Genomic DNA, 19,706 nt, shown 5'->3' with positions numbered 1-19,706 from the left:
TGACAAGTTTGTAATCCATTGCTACTTCATAACAAAATAACTCGATTCTACAATCCAAGCAATCAATGAATGCCAACCGGGGGTCAAGAGTCGTGAAGATGAGACGCTGAACGGGTTTTGGGGGGGCGAGGGGGTGGTGACGTCATAGGAGGCTGCGACGATATATAGGAGATGAGCACGCGCATCACACTAAGTAATTTTGACTCGTGAAGACTTGTGTTACGAATAAGTAATATTGAAAAAAGATGCTGCGCTTAGGAATATTTTTAGCCGCAACTGTAAGTATTAAAAATTTATAAACTTTACGCAAATAATAAATTGTTATATTATAATAATATTTTTCCGTGGAGTATTCTGGAATATTACAGCACGAATCGTTTCCACGAGGAAAATTAATTTTATTTGTTAATTATGTAATATTTGTATACTTAGAGTGCATGCACACTGCGCAATTGTTTTAAATCATAATAGTCATAAATTGATGGATAAATACAACATATTTTATATAATTATTATTACTCTTAAAGAAAAAGAAACGTGAAACGTAATTTTTTAAATCCGATATTAAAATACTTAACAAATCGCATAATGAACAATTCGGGTAATTTTATTTAAAAATACACTAATGAAGATTAAAGGAAATTTAGTATTTTGGTGTCTGTTTGTATTATATATATATATATATATATATATATATATATATATATAATACAAACTGTATTGTATATAATACAAACACCGAAATGTTTTTTAATACTTACATCGAATTTCAATGTTCAATTATAGGATCTGATATTATCGTAAGCTCAAACCGTGTATGACAGATTAAGAAAGCTTAAATGAATTAATTTATCATTTTTTATATATGGAGGCTACTAGGATTTGTTATGTTATGTATATTTTCTATATCGAAAAAGTATTTAGTTGATATTAATGTACTTATGTCTGTTCATCATCATCGTGATAATTCCTTGTTATTGTATGTATTTTACTTCTCCAATGCGCTCTGTATAGTAACGTTTCTTTTTATATTATAATTGATTTACTTTCAGTTTTTCCGTCACGAGATTTTCTTTCAAATTATCTAACGTTCATGTCATTTGATTTTCACACATCCATACTAATAATGATGTCATTGTAGTTCATGCAATAAACGCAATATACTTCATTAAACTCGGTTTTTAAAAGCAGTTTTGAATCGTCATTTCTGAGATAAATCAAATTTAAACAACTGATTATGTTTGAAATGATGATTATATTGCGAAATAAACTAAGAAACTCAGAACTTACTTGTTTTCGTTAATATTTGTAAATATTCGTTTTACAATTAACTTGACGAATTTCTAATTAAAGCCAACGAAACTCCAACCTTAATAAACTTTAGCTAACTATTTTCATATTGCCTAAAATACCACTTTTTAATAATGAAATCAATTCAGAGAATAATTAATAATGAAAGAGTAAACTATTGAAAAATGTATTTCGTTTTTTCTATAATGTATTTAATGTTTTACATATTACGTAATCCAATCATTTTCCTCCATTTAGTAATTATAGATTATAAAATTAAACATTTAAATTATATATATATTTAAAATTCAACTTTCAATAAAAAACTATTTGACCTAAAATGTAACACATGAAACGGAAATTATAAAAATAGTTATAAAAATGAATATCCATTGCTCCGAAATAGTTTTGGGTACGTAAAAGAAAAACAATTATTATTACATATAATTTTTTTCGTTAAAACTACCTGCAACAGATAATAAAAGCTTATCTTATAGATTGCGTCTCATACATTGTTTATTATACCATTTGACGAAAAGAAGAAGGTTGTTCCCGCGCTTCCTAATCTATTAGATATTATGAGAATTTATATTATGTAGTATTTTGTACAATATATATATTATACTTAACAAATTGGAAATTACATACTTAGTTGTATCAGAAGCTCATTAAATTACATAACATAATATCTATTATATTCATAAATAACTCATAAAATATGTAAAATTCAGATCGAAAAGTAAAAGTAATGCACTTACCAAAATTGTGAAATAAAATTTAAATAATACACTTCCATGGAAATACGTGCACAAAATAACTTTTATAAATATTATCAATATTCACTATAAATTTGTTCCAAAAAAACGTCAATGCAATTTACGTCAAAGAGAATAATAATCACTGTTATGTCAGTGCCGTTATTTAAACAAAAAAAAAAAAGAAAAATTGATTAGGACTGTTATACATATACAAAGTATAGTACATTTTTTATTTTGTTACCAGAATTATAATTTATACCACGGTTTCGTTGATCTTATAGCTAACTTACAGATCATCAGTCATTGGTAGTTTTTTTTATGTTATAGTCATTAACGAATTTTATGCGATATCAAAGACAAAATTACATTTTAAATAAATATATTTTTTAATGTTATGTATATTATTTTACATAAGTAGGCTTAAGAATTGTATTTTTGTTTAACACATGTATTTATTAAAACAAATCTGTACTTAATATTTCAATAAGTATGATTTCTCTATATTTATTAATTAACGAGGAGATTTCAACTGTAAAAACTACTAAACCAAAAGATAGCTCATCAAATAAAGACAAAATATAATAAGCAAGAGTATCATTTTACAAAAAAAACTCAATGATGCCCAATACATTTGTTGTGAATTCTAGAGAGTTCTAGAAGCTTCAATACCAGAGATATCTAGAATGTAAAATAACCTTACTGATACGACTTCATATTTTTACCCGCTTATTAGTAATGTTAAGAACCGGTTAATGAATAATGTTTTAATAAGGTATTCTTGTTAAGTTCAAGATCATTTTTTTGAAGATGTTTACGAAATATACGAATACGAACAGGAATGCGTATCAGTCTACAACATTATTTTTTTATTTCTCAATAAGAAGATACTTGTTGTTTATGATATGGTATATTCAAATAAAAATAATAAAAACACTACGGCGTAAATACATGAAATCTATAATTACGTTACGAAGTTTTAGCATAAGCCGCATCATTGTATAGATATTACATTCATTCACGACGGCGCGCCTTTGCACCTTATCACGTATATGTTTAGCATTAAAGTATGGTGTATCTTTTAACTAAAGTAATGATGAAATAATTAAAAAAAAACTAAAATTATTTGATAAGTTGTTATGAATAAATATATGAAAGTATGTACATATGTAAGTAATACATTTTCCATAAATACGAATTACCGTAAATTTCTATTTTATTTGTTTATTAATATGAATTTCTAAATTATTCAATTAGTAATTACGTACATAACGCGTCAGAGGCGTATTGTAGTTATTTCATAATAGTGATGTGACTATTTCATCCTATCCGGGTCGTATCAAAGGTCAATTAAAAAGGATACATAAAGTAATAAAAAACGACCATCATGCAATTATATTACTTACAATAAAATTAATCAATAAAATATCTTTGTTGTTTCTATTTACATAATAAATACAATAAAAAAAAAAATCAAAATGTATATCAAATGAATAAAGGATTTTTGGTATTATAATTATTTTGTTAGGATGTGTGATAAAATAAGTATTTAATAACAGAGGCATATCATGATTAGAGGCGGACGGTTCGATCTGAGACGGGCGGCTTTCGACGGGGGCACATTTCATTAGTACTGCAAAAATATAGTTTTTTTTTATGTATACACGATGATCATATGTCAACAAATGTCATTTTCACTTTTCAGTTTAGTGTTACTAAATAAGACTAATCTTTTTATCACGCCCCATTTTCAGGGTTCCGTACCCAAAGGGTTTATAAGACACTGCTATCCGTCGGTTCGTCCGTCCGATCACCAGGCTCATGAACCATGATAGATACTTAAAATATTCGCCAATGATTTATTTCTGTTGTCGCTGTAACAGTGAATACTAAAAAAACAGAAGAAAATAAATATTTCAGGGGGTTACCATACAACAGACATTCTTTTTTAGCCGTTTTTATTTTATAATTAATAATAAAAAAATAGGGACGGCAAATATGGAATCCGCAACGGGTGCTATTAATAATGCCTGAAAACAAAAGCATTAAAAACACCTATAGGCATAATTAGATAGGAAAAAGTTGAATAAAGAACAACAATAATTATAATAACTTGAAATGCAAAGGTAGAATCGTATCTGGTCTACAGTATAATATTTAACTTATGAGTAATATTTTATTAATAATTTATTGAAATTAATGATATTCCAATAATTAATGAAACTTTCGTTTTCGGTTGTTTTCCTATTCGTCTCGATAGCCAGGATGTTTCTAGTTTTTTAAATACAAATAGAATACATTCCGCTAATATTTAGAACGGCCGATTTTTTGTAATACTAAAAAAAAAACTACTATAGTAAATAAAATACGTTTTCGGAAAATCCAACATGTTTTTCGTATAGTAGTTTTTTTTGGTATAGAATACTGAGAAAAAAAACTTTATAATAATTAAACCAATCAAAATTTTCATCAATCTTTTATGATTAGCCGATAACATGCAAAAAATATATTTATGTAATAAAAACTTTTTGGTGCGCATCAATGATATTTCGATAAACATAATGTAGGTACTGTTAGCTTTTTACGAAAATGATCACTTACAATCAGATGGGCTATTTTCACTTCATCTATAAATTAGAATATGTTAGTTGTTACGTATGTGATGACTGTTGAACTGTCATACAAGCGTATGTAAACAAAATTTGGGAATAAATAAATAAAAAAAAATTCTGTACTGATGTCCTTAATTTCATTCTTACTCATGTGTTAAATCCGGTGTGCAAATGTTGGTCACAGTCAAGGTGAATATGAATTGGCATAAATAGGTGCGGTCAAGTGTACACGCAGTTAGACGAAACATACATTTGTATACTTTATATTTTTTATAAGAAAAAAAAGTAAACCTGTTTTTGTAATAACATAATAAATAATAAAACAAGTGACAGATGATTCATATTAATTATAGATTTTATGTAAAAAAATACATTAATGGGATCTCAAATTTACTAAAACAAAAGGTCTAACTTTAAACACGCAATATATAAATAAAAAAAATTGTTGAAATGTATGTTACTTTGTAAATATTATTTTGTTTATAATATATACTATGTAAAGACATCCAACGTATCGAGTATGTAAATACCTAAGTATGCCGCAAAGGAAATATATACTTATATAACAATAAATAATGTTTTTTTTAACGTTTCTTTACTCAAAACTAGAACATTACGTGGGACGATTGATTCGTTGACCTATTTTGTATGTATATATTGATATTAAGAAGGCGTGAGGTAAACAGGCTGAATTTTTAATTGCGTCCAGACTATATAATGTGTCTATATAATTATATACTTTATCTTATAAATTATTCATTCCGAATTAATAGAAGATAAAAAGTATGGTGTTAGTATTTGTTGATTTTCATGTAGTTAATATTAATTATGTACCTAAGAAAGAATATCTTCGTCGTTTCTTTTCGGTAAAATTCACATTCTGAATCCATGAATAATCCACGTATTATATCGGTTTAAAGATTATTGTAAGGGCCTAATTGAAGTCATTAAAATTTTTACTTTTTATTCTGATGCCTACATAATCATAAAAATATATATGCTAAATACGGAAAGATTATATATAGTATTATATACGTATGCTATGTAATTTCTAGTCTCCGTGTTTTAATAATGTTCCTATTGTTGTGTGATTGTGACTTGGACACAATATAGGCGATTTAATAGTAGAGAGTTCGCTATACAATTAACATAAACAAAAGGATATTTCCTATCAGATAAATATATATTATATTTATAATTTTATAGTTTACAGTTTTAAAATACTCAATAATGGCGTGGTGTCACACTCTTAACACATACGTTAATATGTTTGAATCCATTTTAAAAATATATCTTCATTTTATATATACTGGGTAAATAGTCTGACAAAAGATCTTTATGACGTTAAAAGTCAATTAAAGAGACATCTGATCTTTGTGCTTTTGTACTGTTTTTACGATGTAATAAAAAGGTAATTTAGAACTATTTAACTTTCGATGACTATTTTAGTTACTGGCAATATAACTCCAAATTTGTACCTACTACATGATTTTTTTGGCCAGTGTGCTCAGTTTTATAAAAATCGATTCTACGAAAATAGATATTATTTAATGGAAGGTTATATCTCTATCTCTATTATTATTTAGATCTAGTTATTTAATAAGTATATATTATACATTTAATTTAAAGGAAGAATTTAAGTATTATATTTCTCCATCCAAATTATAATAATATTTTAGTATAACTTTTAATATATTTATTGATTTATTATACATGCGATTTTATACGTGCGAAGGCATAAATATTTCGACCTTGGCCTTGGAAGCCGAAATTTCCCGTTTCTTACGACTGCGGTTTCAAAATTAATATTGCGTGTCGAATCGTCGATGGAAAGTAAAAGTAAGAGGAGCGAGAAGATGATAACAATAAAGGGGCCGACAAAAAATATTTTTAAATAATTTGGTCGATATTTTAAAATCGTTATTCAAATGAAAATTGCGGTGAACTTCTGACGTTCTATTTCTGAAGATTGCGTGATATAAAACTTGTTTGTTTGTTGTTATTAATATGTTAATAAGTTTGGTATTAGGCGGAAATATCAGTAGTGACATGATTTGAGGAAGTGGTGTATTTGACAATACCAAAGTCGATGCTATTTCTAAGAATTCGCCTGTTTGGTTTTCGCAAGCGAATGCGAGTATTTGATGATGAATTTTAAAATCAAATCAAATCAAATTGCTTTATTCAATATTAACAAGCATTACACTTACTTATTGATTGTAAAATTAAACACCACCAATGGTTCGAAAAGGATAATATCCTGACTTAAAAAGAACCGTCAAAAGAAACTCTGCTTGAGTTTTTTTTTTGACAGTTGGATATTTAATATATGTAAATAACATATATTCAATATCCAATCCAAAAGAAATAGCTAAAAGGCGACGTTAACAGATAAAACGCTTCTTTATATACTTTATATGCAAACTATGTATTTAATACACTTACCCATAATTAACTCTTCCAATATATGGGTATATATAATATTGAATTGTACAATTGTAAGATTGCCTATTTACGAGAATTAAAATATCGTCTTGACTCTGGGTACTAAGCGTGCAACTAATTCCAGGCGCTGCACTTTTGGTAGGCACCTCGTAGATGATGGTCAAATCGTGGACCATCGGTGAGGCTCCCTAGAAGACAGGCCAAAGATGTCTTAATTTTGCTTCTGACATTTACAATGAATATTATTTAATTGTTTACAAGCTATCGATGAAACCGGTCATTGTCTTGTTTTATTGTTCGAGATCGTTCCATTTATGATTTCTAATTTTTATGTTGAAAATAAAAGTCTCATCTTTTATAAACAATTAATATCGAATGAACTTCAAAAACATCGTCGGTCATTATTTATTTTTTATTAATATTATTCAGATGATGAATATAAAAACATTGCTGCAGCTAAATCTCGCTTTGACGGAGGTCATTCGCTATTGTTGTTTAATTTTATATAATATTTTAAAATGTCATATTATGATCACGATATGATTATCGGTGTCTCTATTTACGTCATATAGTTAATAAATCTTGATACTTTAACCGATGCTACAGTTAGTATGATGTAAGAGATCTATTTCGCATGTTAATAAAAAATAATTGTTTATTTTGTGTATGTAAAAAGGCTTTATGTTCTAAATCATCCTCTACATTAAATGCTTCGGTGTTTCATGGATATGGGGAGATTTCCTGTGTGATTGATTACCAATTGTATCTAGTATCACTTAAATAATTATCTCTTTTCTTTTTAAAAAAAAAAATATTATAAAAATATATATTATGGTGGATTGGGTTAATAAAATTGAATACTTTGCCTTTCGAATACAGTTTACCATACAAGAACCTAATCAAAGATAGATACAAAAGAGATGTTTTACGGGGATCGCCTGTTCGTCCCCAACAAATATCGCAAAAAAATCAACAAAAACATTAGTTGGAACGGAATTACAGCAAAAAAAACGTCATTCACATCGCTTATCATCATAATGCAAAAAGAAGCGATGATTTTAGTAAAGAGGTTTAACGCTTTGGCTTACTTAGAGTCATTTAGTAGACAATAATACTCGAAAAGATTTCCGGGTTGCATAAATTAAAACAATAATAGCCTTTAAAAAAAACTTTAATATTATATGGATACCCAATTAATTAAAAGACCACACACTAGTTTGTTAGCGGTCTTTGTATTAGGGTAAAAATAATACAGTTATAGACTTTTTATATATTGTTATTCGATATTTTAATTGAACACATTTGCAGTACTACATTGCAATTTGAGTTGCAATTATTTTTATATTTAGTGTCAATACAATATTATGTTATTTAACAAGCTGGTGGTAAACAGTCAGATATTCTACCGCTAAACAGCAGTATCCAGTAATGTTATGTTCCGGTTTGAGGGGTGAGTGAGCCAGTGTAACTACAGGCACAAGGGACATAACATCTTAGTTCCCAAGGTTGCTGGCGTATTGGCAATGTAAAGAATGGTTAATATTTCTTATAGCGCCATTGTCTATGGGCGGAGGTGATTATTTAATATCAGGTGGCCGTAAGTATTTGCTCGCCCGCCTACATACATCATTAAAAAAATGGTTATGCTCTCATGGGTCGCTTTCCTTAATAAATTGGTTATCTAACACTGAAAGATTTTTTCAAATCAGACCACTCTTTCCTGAGATTAGCGCGTTCAACCAAACAAATAAACTCTATTCAGGTTTATAATACTGGTATATATTAACAATTTTTAAGTAAATTAATTACGTGCTTAATTTTAATTAGGTAATTTTTTTGGTATATATATTGTTAAGAGTGATTCTTATGTGCTCCGTAATGAGATTTTTTTAATAGTATACGTATTTAAAATATATAATTTGTCGCTTGACCATGTATTTGCTTATTTCGTCTAAACTACACGATGAATGTTGATGGATTTTATGCGATTCATACTATGATGATTTATTCCGGTCGGTTGTAGTGAATTTTATATAACGTAGTTGTTAACCGCGCTTTCGTTCGCGTTTTAGGCATGCCACCGTATATTAGGCGTACAAAATAGTAGATGTCCTTTCTTTTTTTCAAGCAAGCGTCGTTCCAAATTTGATCAAATTGGGTTCAGTGGTTAACAGACAGGTAGACAGTAAACTACTATTCAGTGTTTAGTAACTACAGACACGAGGATCGTAACATCCGATATGTTACGTTCCCAAGATTGGTGGCGCATTGCCTTTGTAAGAAATGGTAACATTTTTATGTCTATGGACTGTGTAACTGGAAGTGGCTACATTCCATCCGATGTCCCATTTGCAAGTTCGCTTGTATATGCAACAAAAAAAAAATACGAGCACATTAATTTAATAAAGTTTAATGTGATTAACTTGTGTTTTTATATTTACCTCATGTTCGGCTGTGACGGAAAACATCGGAAACCTGCTTGTGTCGTTTGAAAAAATAACACAAGGTATATTTTATTACAATAAATTTATTACACTTAATAAAAAACTATTTTTTTTTAATAATATTGTATATTTAATAACAACAACATTAGGTACACATTAAGTATCTGATGATATTCTATTTTAGTTCTAAATATAAATAATTTTGTTTTTTATTTTTTATTTATAAAGAATCCGTGATAATTTTTAAACAGGTATGTATCGTCTGATCGTGTCACCAATATTTTTATATACGGATCTCGTTTGCACGATTATGGAAATGGAACCAAATAATGTGTAAATATTTTATTGGTGACTCACTGATGTGTAACATACGCATTATAATTGTTGTGTTTAGATAATATAAGGTTTTATATAAGAACATAAACTTATTGCAATTACGAATATTTTAAACTATGACCGTAACCAGATGGTCGCCCATATAAGCTAACTCAGATGAGTTATTTTATTCCGTCATATTTGTTTCTAAGTTTTCTGCCAAAGTCTTAAAATAATATAAGGAAGTGTCTAAAAATAGAGGTTATTTTTTCAAATCCGCTAAGTTTGTGATAACCGTGTTAACACGATAGACGCTCTAATGTTAACAATTGTCGCCTCTTCCTGTATATTGTGTAATAATAAGAATTGTATTTGCTCATACTAAAAAGTAAATATTAACATAATATGGTCGATTATTGTACGATTTTTGACATTGCTGAAAAGTAGAGCACAAAAACTAATTTTATAATTTTATCCGAAATATATAAGGGATATGATATTTTTGATTCGTCGGAATATTCATGATTATAAAAACATCGTCGTCTGTTTGCAAACGCAAACGCAAACACTTTGTTTGTAAAATGCTAAAGGCAAATTGATGATGCTTTTAACCGTATTAAATTCGCCTCGAATCTTTTGCTATCCATGACTTTAGGCTAAATAAAATAGTTTAGTATAATCTATACATATAATAAAATGTCTGCTTGTAAAATTAAAATAACCACTTTTTACTAAATGCATATGAATGTATACATGGTATGTACATATATCAATATAATATTTTTACAGTCAGATTTTGACGGGACTTTCACTGGCATATAGCTGATGTAATAAGGAGTAACTTAGGATTTTTATTTAAGAATTATAAATAAAATAAAAATAAAGTCACGCTGCAATGTCCAAGTAACTTAAATGCGCACGAAGCCGCTGGCCCAGGTAGCTATTTAATAATATTAGTATAATATTTGTACGTTAAGAAAAGTGTTACGAAAACGATTTAGTCATCCTTTCTATGTGGTGTCGTGGTTTAAAAATATAGTGTTTTTTTTTTATTAAAGCATAAGAGCGATGGGTGTGCATACCCCGTCTACCTTGATAAAAGATAGATCGGAAAGTCTCTTTTTTATTACACCAAACAGAGACTAAACTTCCCTCGTTCCACTTTGCTGATAAAATTACTTATGAACTATCAACAATATCGAAGATTTTGAAAACTTTATTAAGCAGTATTTTAAATAAAATCAATTTTATATCGATTTTGCTGGCTGAGATAATTTATGATACCCTTCTTTATTTCAAATGACAGTTCTAAGCCGTTATACCTCTAAAGTTTATTTGCAAGACCTCATAAATAACAAAACATTTTGAAAGTCTATTTTAATTCAATTCATTTAAAAACACGAAATCATAAATCTAAACGATTTTAAAAAGTATGTTAAATAGAAATTTATTAAGACAGCGAGGTATTATTAAACATGTAATAAAATACTTTTAACGTGCCATATAAAATATTGAATGATATATTTATATATTAAGTAAATGGAACGTCGTGCTGTGTGCTAATATTACTATAAATTAAAAGTTTCAAATAAAATGAGTGAATTGGCTTTAAAAGATTTAGAAAAATCTAAATGAACGCGTGAATTTTATAAAACATTGCCTATAGCACAAAATGTCAAAACAAAAAACGAAATTATATATTTTTCGTATATATTTTTGGAATTTTTGCATAATGTGCACAAAAAATGTCGAATATAGTATAAGAAAAGTAATAATTTAATTTTTAAATATTGATATGTTGTTTTTTTATTCTTACTTTTATTTATTGATGTTTTATCCGAAAAAAATACTTTTTTTTTGTGATAGCTATTCAATAAATATTGTAATCTGATACCTAAAGATTCAAAATTGCTTGTTTAATATGAAATTATTTTTTATTATATTTTATTACTATCGGAACAAGATTTATCGGAATTATCTTTATAAAATATAGACATGTTTGAGGAATAACTAAGCAAGACATTTCTTTTAGGTATTTAAATACGTTTTTTTTTTTACTTGAAAACGGTCCTATAGTCGGAGATCAAATGGTATTCAGACAACAATAAAACAAGTCACAAATAAATTACATATTTGATATAATTTAAACGCATCGTGGTGTATTTTTGTCGTGATCGGATTAATTTAAATAAAATTAACTTGAGCTTAGGATTAACGACATGCGTCCTTTGCGTGTTGCTCTTCTTACCTGTAAATTAAAATTCCAGCAAGTCGATAACATTCAGGTAATTTCGTAACAATCTACGTTTTAAATTAGGTCTGATAAATATAAAACAAGATATTGAAATTTTAAAGTCATATATATATAACTATAAAGGAGTAATCGTGTATTCAATAAAGGATTTATTATTAATACTTTTTATAATTTTTTTCTCAAAAAAAAAAAAATTTTTTTAAGATAATTCAAGAGTTCATCGTATATCCCGTGTATAGTATTTGGTAGTAAAATATTATGGAGATCTTTGTATGGCTTCTTTTAAAAAAATAAATGTTACCAAGACAATAGATTGATTAAATTTAAAAGGTTAATAATCTATAATGTTGACAGTTTGTGAAAAATATACTTAACGAATTTACTGGTATTATGTGTTGCCACTTCATCATTGCCGTACCTTCATTAAACACTTTATTTTTTTGTATCAACTATTTTGGATAGTTCGAGCCTAAGAACGTGTTAAGGTACCGCAGCCTTTTATGAAAACGTGGTTATAGCCCTGTATGTTTAGGTGTTGCCTTGTTATGAAGTTTGGTATAATTTTCAAATAAAATTTGTAAATGTTATTTTCCTTATGGTGTATTAACACAAATAATTAAATATGTAATTTAGAGATGATATAATCAATAAAAATAAAACGTAGTAATATCTTGTTTGTTTGTGACTTCATATTTATTATTCATACGCGTCACATCAACAATATTCTTTGAGATGTTATTGTTTTTTTTTTTTATAAAATATGAAGGCGAACGGGCATATCGACAACGGCCCATACACATTTGCGTAAAAAATATTAACCATTCCACCGCCAATACGCCGCTAACCTCGGTAACTGAGATGTTACCTATGTGTGAGTAATCACCCTTCAAACCGGAACACAATAATACTGTCTTAATGTGTCTGGTAGAATCAGTGATAAGTGTGTGGTACCAAGTAAAATATAGAATTGTCTTTTTGTGAAATATTTTTAGTAATTATTAGAAACGCCCTCGTCTTTTTTCGCGCGGACTTTGATCATGGTGAAATAGAATTTTTATCATTCACATTTTAATATATTTAATGGACATTAAATTGTACCTCATAAAGAATAATACACATTTCAATAATAATAACGTCTCGTAAAGTAGTTTGACTTAACCTCTGTAGATTTTCTTCAAAACAATATGTCCCAGTTCTAGTATCGCTATTGATTCAAAATATACATTTGTCTAAATTTATTTATGCTCCGATATATGCGTATAATCATATAAGATCGTGTTAATGTTTTTATATTAAAACAGCATTGAATAAAAAGAACCGAAAAAAAAGCCGTGATTTGAAATTTTGACTTACAATTTTCTCCTTCGAAACAGCTAAGTTAGATTACTTGAATTATTGATTAATTAAAATTTATGTCCTTGAATCAGTTATTTAAATGACTTCAAAGAATCTATGGACGTATTTGTTTTTAAAAAAAGTGAGTTTAATTAGTGCACATTAAACTAATAGCTAGAGAGAGATACCTTATTAGAAAAAAAAAATCAAAAAGATAAATGAACAAAATGACTATATATAATAAAATAATATCTGTGATCAATACAAAAACAAAAAAAGTTCTAGAAAACCACGCAGAATTCTAGTTTTATTCATAAAATAAAAACTCGTCCCATTAATTATTTTTAAGTGTAATCGGACGTCCATATTAATGGGATGACGACATCCTATCCTCAAGTTTATATTACGTGTGTACGATATCCGGTTTACGGTGATGAATGACTTATGGTCTTGAACTCTTAATCATGACACAGGTGAATATTTATTTTTGTCATTATTATTGACTCATTTATATATTTTTTATTCTACTTTGTCGATCGATATAATTATCAGACTACCTTACACATAACTTTGTACGTTTTACGATTAATTTGAAATATGGAAATAAGTGTTAATTTAAATATTTTGTAATTAAAGATGAACAATTAATGAATATGGATTAAAATTAATAAAATAGTGCCATTCATAATATTCATATATTTTTTTAAATTCACTTGTTCTGCGTAGTACGGACCACTTAGAGCGCCATATCGTTTGCGGTCTTACACTAGGGTAATTTTGAATAAATACATTTACTATATTTAAAAAATATATTAAAATATGTACTCCTATCTATAAGAATATATATTGAGTATCTATATGTTTGTATAACTTATAATATGAGTAGTTATTTAAGGCCGTTTTTTTAATCGTCGCAGTGTATTCTATCTATTTTACGAGTTGCTAAAAAATTAAACCTAAATAAATTATTATATGCACGTATCGGATTCGAAATAATATTACAGAATATTATTGTGTTATATGTGTGGCTACACATATTATTTTTACAACTGATATCAAATTATATATTTGTTATAGGTGGCGCTATCAGCAGCTGCACCCAACCCCATCTCCAATGTTTTGGAATTGGATATCTCACCAGAAGATGCCCAGAAGTACCTCAACAGTCCACCATTCACAGAACCCAAGCTATCTAGTCGCACAGCTGTCTTGCCATTGGTAAGCTTTTTATACTAAACTGGAATGAAAAACGGCTAAATACTGAAATTAGTTCTTATGTATTTCATATAAGCTTTCGTAAAAGGATATGGCATAAATATTACTTGATGAACTCCCAAAAATCCCTAGAGTTTTTCAAGGAAGAGTCGTCAACTGGCATCTCTGAGGTACGGAAATAAAACACTGCCAATTTTCATGCTCCGGCCTGTTGAGATTTTATAACAGAAAAACGCAATAATTTTTTTTTGTATTTCTTGTTTTATCCAAGGATTGAAAATTTTCGAAATAAAGTTCATCTTCTTAATTGAATTATTACAATTGCTTGGATAAATTTACTATTATTATATAATAATTATGATACAGGTAAAATATAACGACCCGAGGTTTCGCACAGTCGAAGCTGGACCCACTCTCGGTCACTACTGGAAAAACGGCCACGAAATCGAGAACACAGAAGACTACGTTGAGGAGGTAGGTTGCAGTATACAAACGCAATCATTCTTTCATATTTTTATCGTGGTAATAAATTCAGTTAGTCCGTTGGAGACAATATTAAAAAAATACCTTTTTTGTAATTTAAATTTATCTATCGAAGGCATCGAACTATAAATAATGCAACATCAATATAGGTACAATGTACTCTTAATATATTAAGATAATATTATACCAACAGTGCAATATTAAAATTACCAATAAGATACATTGCTTTAAAAAACATGGACGATACAATTCTAGCTTAATCTTAGGTTAGCCTAATCTTGACCGTTTATCTGTCAAGATTTCTGTTTTATTCATAATATGAATTTACACTTTATATACGTTTAAACTTTCATGGTATTCTACATATATCGCATCAGTACAATGTGTTTGCTACAATAATTCTATTCAAATAATAAATTCCTCTCCACAACTCATATTAGTGCTTCCATACTACCATGTTTAAGAAATAAATAGTTTTAAGGCGATATTATGCGTCAAACGATTTAATTGAATAACTAACATAATTATTTTATGCACTAATGAGCTATACATATGGGTATATATAATTATAAGCTTAACGTAAATAACTTTTTAATAGTAATGTTCCAAAAGAAGATAAAAATATGTTAATATCGACGCGATGTCATCAAGAAATACAAATATGATGTGTATAATTGAGAACTTACATAATAAGTAATTGAGCCGAGATTGCCCAGTGGCTAGAACGCGTGCATCTTAAGCGATGATTTCGGGTTCAAACCCAGGCAGGCACCACTGAAATTTCATGTGCTTAATTTGTGTTCATAATTCATCTCGTGCTCGGCGGTGAAGGAAACATCGTGAGGAGACCTGCATGTGTCTAATTTCAATGAAATTCTGCCACATGTGTATTCCGCCAACCCGCATTGGAGCAGCGTGGTGGAATATGCTCCAAACCTTCTCCTCAAAGGGAGAGGAGGCCTTTATCCCAGCCGTAGGACATTTACGGGCTGCTAATAATAAGTAATATTCCTTCTCGTTTCAGTTTTAAAGATCAAGTTCATGATTGTTCATTTGCTATAAACTATAAGACTGAATTCATAAGGTCTTTTCGTATTAAAAGCTTTGTATAAGTTCTTCTTACACGCCGAGCCAGTAACTATTCGGTACCTGCTTTCCATAGATAGAATAAAACTATAACAAAAAAAAAAAGATTAAAGGTTTAAAGACTTCATCACACCGTTACTATATATGTCTTCTCTTGACGTCAAAGCACGTCAGGGATCTAACTATTTTAGTTTTATTTCTTTCTTTATTTAATATTTACATATTATTTTAAAGGTTTACAACGCAAGACAATACCACGGTCAAGATGGCCTAGGTGCATATGTATATGGTTATGAAACTCCTGAATCATCGAAGGTTGAGAACAGAGTTCGCGCTGGTGACGTCACCGGTTCCTACACTTACAAAGCTGGAAACAATGAACTTATCAAGGTTTGTATCGATTTACCTTGTTCATAAAACTGTAATGAGATTAAGACTGATTGCGAATTTAAAAATTCCAATTATTTATTTCATATTTAGATTATAAAAGAGGAGAGTTGATATTATACATAGGTAAATTTCAGTAATTACTAATATTTTTGAGTAATTATTTTTTGTGTTGTATAGCGCAATAATTGAAAATTATTGCGCTTGCTATTTATTGGCTATGTTAACAGGGTACGGTCTAAGTATAGTAATAGTATTAACGTCTATATCTGAGAAAAAGCATGTCTGGTTTCAGAGGTAAACGTTATCGCATAATTCATGTAACGGTTGTATTATTAATTAGTGGTTCTTTGTTTGTTGATTGACAATATGTTATGAGTTTAATTTTATATGTGATTTTTAATCGTGTTGCATTACATTTTCTTCCATTTTCCATCAGGTTCGTTATTGGGCTGACAGCCAAGGCTTCCATCAGGAGGACAACATTCCCAAGGTTGTGTTGAAGCCTGTTGAGGAAGATGAAGACGTAAGACAGGCGCGTCTCGCTCACGAGAAGGCCTGGCAAGAGGCAGCTGCTGCCGCTCGTCAGCAACCTGACCCACAGTAAGCCATAATTATATAAAATTTAATGAAAGCTAGCAAGCTAGTCAGTACTTCTTTAATTAGAATTATTTTATGTACCTATGACCGGAAAATTCATATGAGAATTTCGATTATAAGAATCTCTACCATAAGCTTAAGTAGTAGCCTACTTATAATATTAGTGTTTGTGGGAATCCATTTAAAGTGTTTGAATATGTAATATAATTATATATAATTTAACAGTATGTCATTTGTAAATCTAAAGAAAAATCCTTTGATAGAAAGACTTATTTCTTTATTGTTATTGCAATCATTAATTTACGCACAAGTGTTAGGTTTTCTTATCTGTTTTTAACCTTACAATAAGAAACCACGTGATAGGAATAAATTTATTCAAAAAATCTTATAAAGAATTATAAGATTTTTTGAATAAATTTATACTTGACATTTACGGCAAGGAATAAATTTTTTTTAGTATGTATATTTAAGTATTGTACTAATTTTCAGAGGAGAGTATTACGGACAATACGAAATCCAATCCTCTGCGTCTGAAGTACATCCTGCCTATGATGTTGCTCCCGTACTGAGACAAAGCCGTGATGTGAGAGACTCTTACAATTACCGACCTGCCAGTGGTCCCTCTACTGAAGAGCCAGAACCAACGGTGAGTGTGATGTCATAATATTTACCAACCAACCAACCAACCAGCCAACCAGGTATTACCAAGGCATTAGCAGGTTTTGCGAATTAGGAAAATATTATACGTAATTTTTTATCAATAAACAATTATAATCTTACATAAAAATATATTGTAAAACGAGTAAGGCAAAGTGGTGCTCGGTAGAATGAAAAGAAGTGTTTCATATATTTCATACAGTTTTTTTTTTTTGATATCAAACACACACACACTTTTGATTTAATACGAATTTCTTGAGTGGGTAGTTAGAAGTTTAAAATGTTTGAATATAGATGGAACAAGAGGACTTCCAACTACACATCCGATTCTTAATAACTTATAGATCAATAATACGAGGCTATACTGACTCAGGCAAATATTTTAATAGTCAAAAAACCTTGAACTTTATATCACAGAGTAAAAATTATATCGGCTTTGAAGTCTAGCCAAATGCCGCTTTCATCTGAACATAATTACGTCATAACAAAAAATTGTCATACAATTTTTTGCCCGAGGCTAATTTATATTCGCACAATATCTTTATAAATTTTAACCTATTTGTAATTCTGATGTATAAGCTTTATTAAATAAGTTTCATTAAAATTCATTCAGTAGTTTTTGCGAGAAAGAGTTACGAACATCCATACATACAAACTTTCGCCTTTATTCGCACGTTGGTATATCTCATTATTGGACCAAGACATCTATATCATTTCATATTCATATTAATTGTAATGATAATATGAATTAAAAAAATATTACATAGTTTTTCATTATGTTTAATAAAAAATATTTATTTTTATAATTCATTTTATTACAAGCAAAAATATATATACCTATTTTATTAAAAACAGAACTCGATCTAAATATACTTTTAACATTTTTAGGTTAAAAGTATATTTTTTAAGGCTTTTGCCTACATTATAAGTAGGAATCTCAGTTATTGTCTATAACAAATATAAATAAACTAAAGATATTGTTGAATTTGACTAATATCTAACATCTTACTAAGAAAATTTTCTTTATTGTAACCAATTGATTTTACTTGATGTGATGTTGCTTTTTGTTTTCAGGGACCCCCACGTGGTTTCTTCTATCAATTCGACTACCCCGTCTCCATTATCGTACCTAAAAGCAGCCTCCAGGGTGAGTCAGTAAACCCCCCGAAGCCCTACTGATTCCTTTAATCTATACACTTAGATATCTTAAGATCTAATGTTTTAGAACAGATTGTGATTATGTTTAACATATTAAATTTAAAACGGATTTGTAAATGTTTTACCTGTTTTATTTGTAACATCGATTAGATTTCTATAATATGATATACATTTTTGATTTGAATCAATTCATTATTATTCCATGAAGGTCACTACTATTGTGATTAATAACGCTTGCATATTTGGAATGTTTATTGATTTCTAAAAGATGTTATAGAGTAATTTGTGTTGCCATTTTAGTTAAGTAAGTTAAAGTAGCTGTTTGTAATCATTCCATTAGCACTTTTACTTATAATATTTTGACGAAAGTAATAGAACTTTCTAGAATTAAGATTCCGTCTATTTTGTTTAATTCTTTTGGAATTTATTTTCACGATATTTCATGATTCGATTGGACTGGTGTTTAAAAGAATAACTTTGCTTCGCGATGGATTAGGTTTCCAAATATTTCATGGTTTAGTTAAATATGTGTTTTTTTTTTATTCTCAGTTAATCTCTTGAACCCAGTCTTGATTTAACATTAGCATTAAATGTAAGATTTTAATTGCAAATAATCATAAAATATTTTGTAATAACATTCGTGTCAATAAATAAAGATGATTTCAATATA

At 28.7% G+C, this 19,706-nt stretch overlaps 2 protein-coding genes across 3 annotated transcripts in view; one reads left to right on the top strand and one right to left on the bottom strand.

Moving 5' to 3' along the window:
- LOC125064258 overlaps positions 1 to 2,058 on the bottom strand; it is a 19,924-nt gene extending 17,866 nt beyond the window's left edge. The window contains exon 1 of the mRNA XM_047671211.1: positions 2,049 to 2,058. The gene's annotated coding sequence lies outside the window, so the exon portion shown is untranslated. The remainder of the gene's footprint in view (positions 1 to 2,048) is intronic.
- Positions 160 to 19,706, top strand: LOC125064257. 2 transcript variants are annotated; one of them, XM_047671209.1, is made up of 7 exons: positions 160 to 278; positions 14,528 to 14,668; positions 15,032 to 15,139; positions 16,469 to 16,624; positions 17,061 to 17,224; positions 17,711 to 17,867; positions 18,953 to 19,706. In XM_047671209.1, the coding sequence occupies exons 1-7, from the start codon at positions 246 to 248 to the stop codon at positions 19,055 to 19,057; spliced, it is 864 nt and encodes a 287-aa protein (XP_047527165.1). In that variant the 5' UTR covers positions 160 to 245; the 3' UTR covers positions 19,058 to 19,706. The 2 variants fall into 2 exon arrangements, with proteins under 2 accessions (XP_047527165.1, XP_047527166.1); XM_047671210.1 differs by lacking the exon at positions 16,469 to 16,624.

Source organism: Vanessa atalanta, chromosome 5 (genome assembly GCF_905147765.1).
Source record: "Vanessa atalanta chromosome 5, ilVanAtal1.2, whole genome shotgun sequence".
Classification (NCBI taxonomy): Eukaryota; Metazoa; Arthropoda; class Insecta; order Lepidoptera; family Nymphalidae; genus Vanessa; species Vanessa atalanta.
The sequence above is the reverse complement of the archived record's forward strand: the minus strand, read 5'-3'. Positions and strand labels throughout refer to the sequence as shown.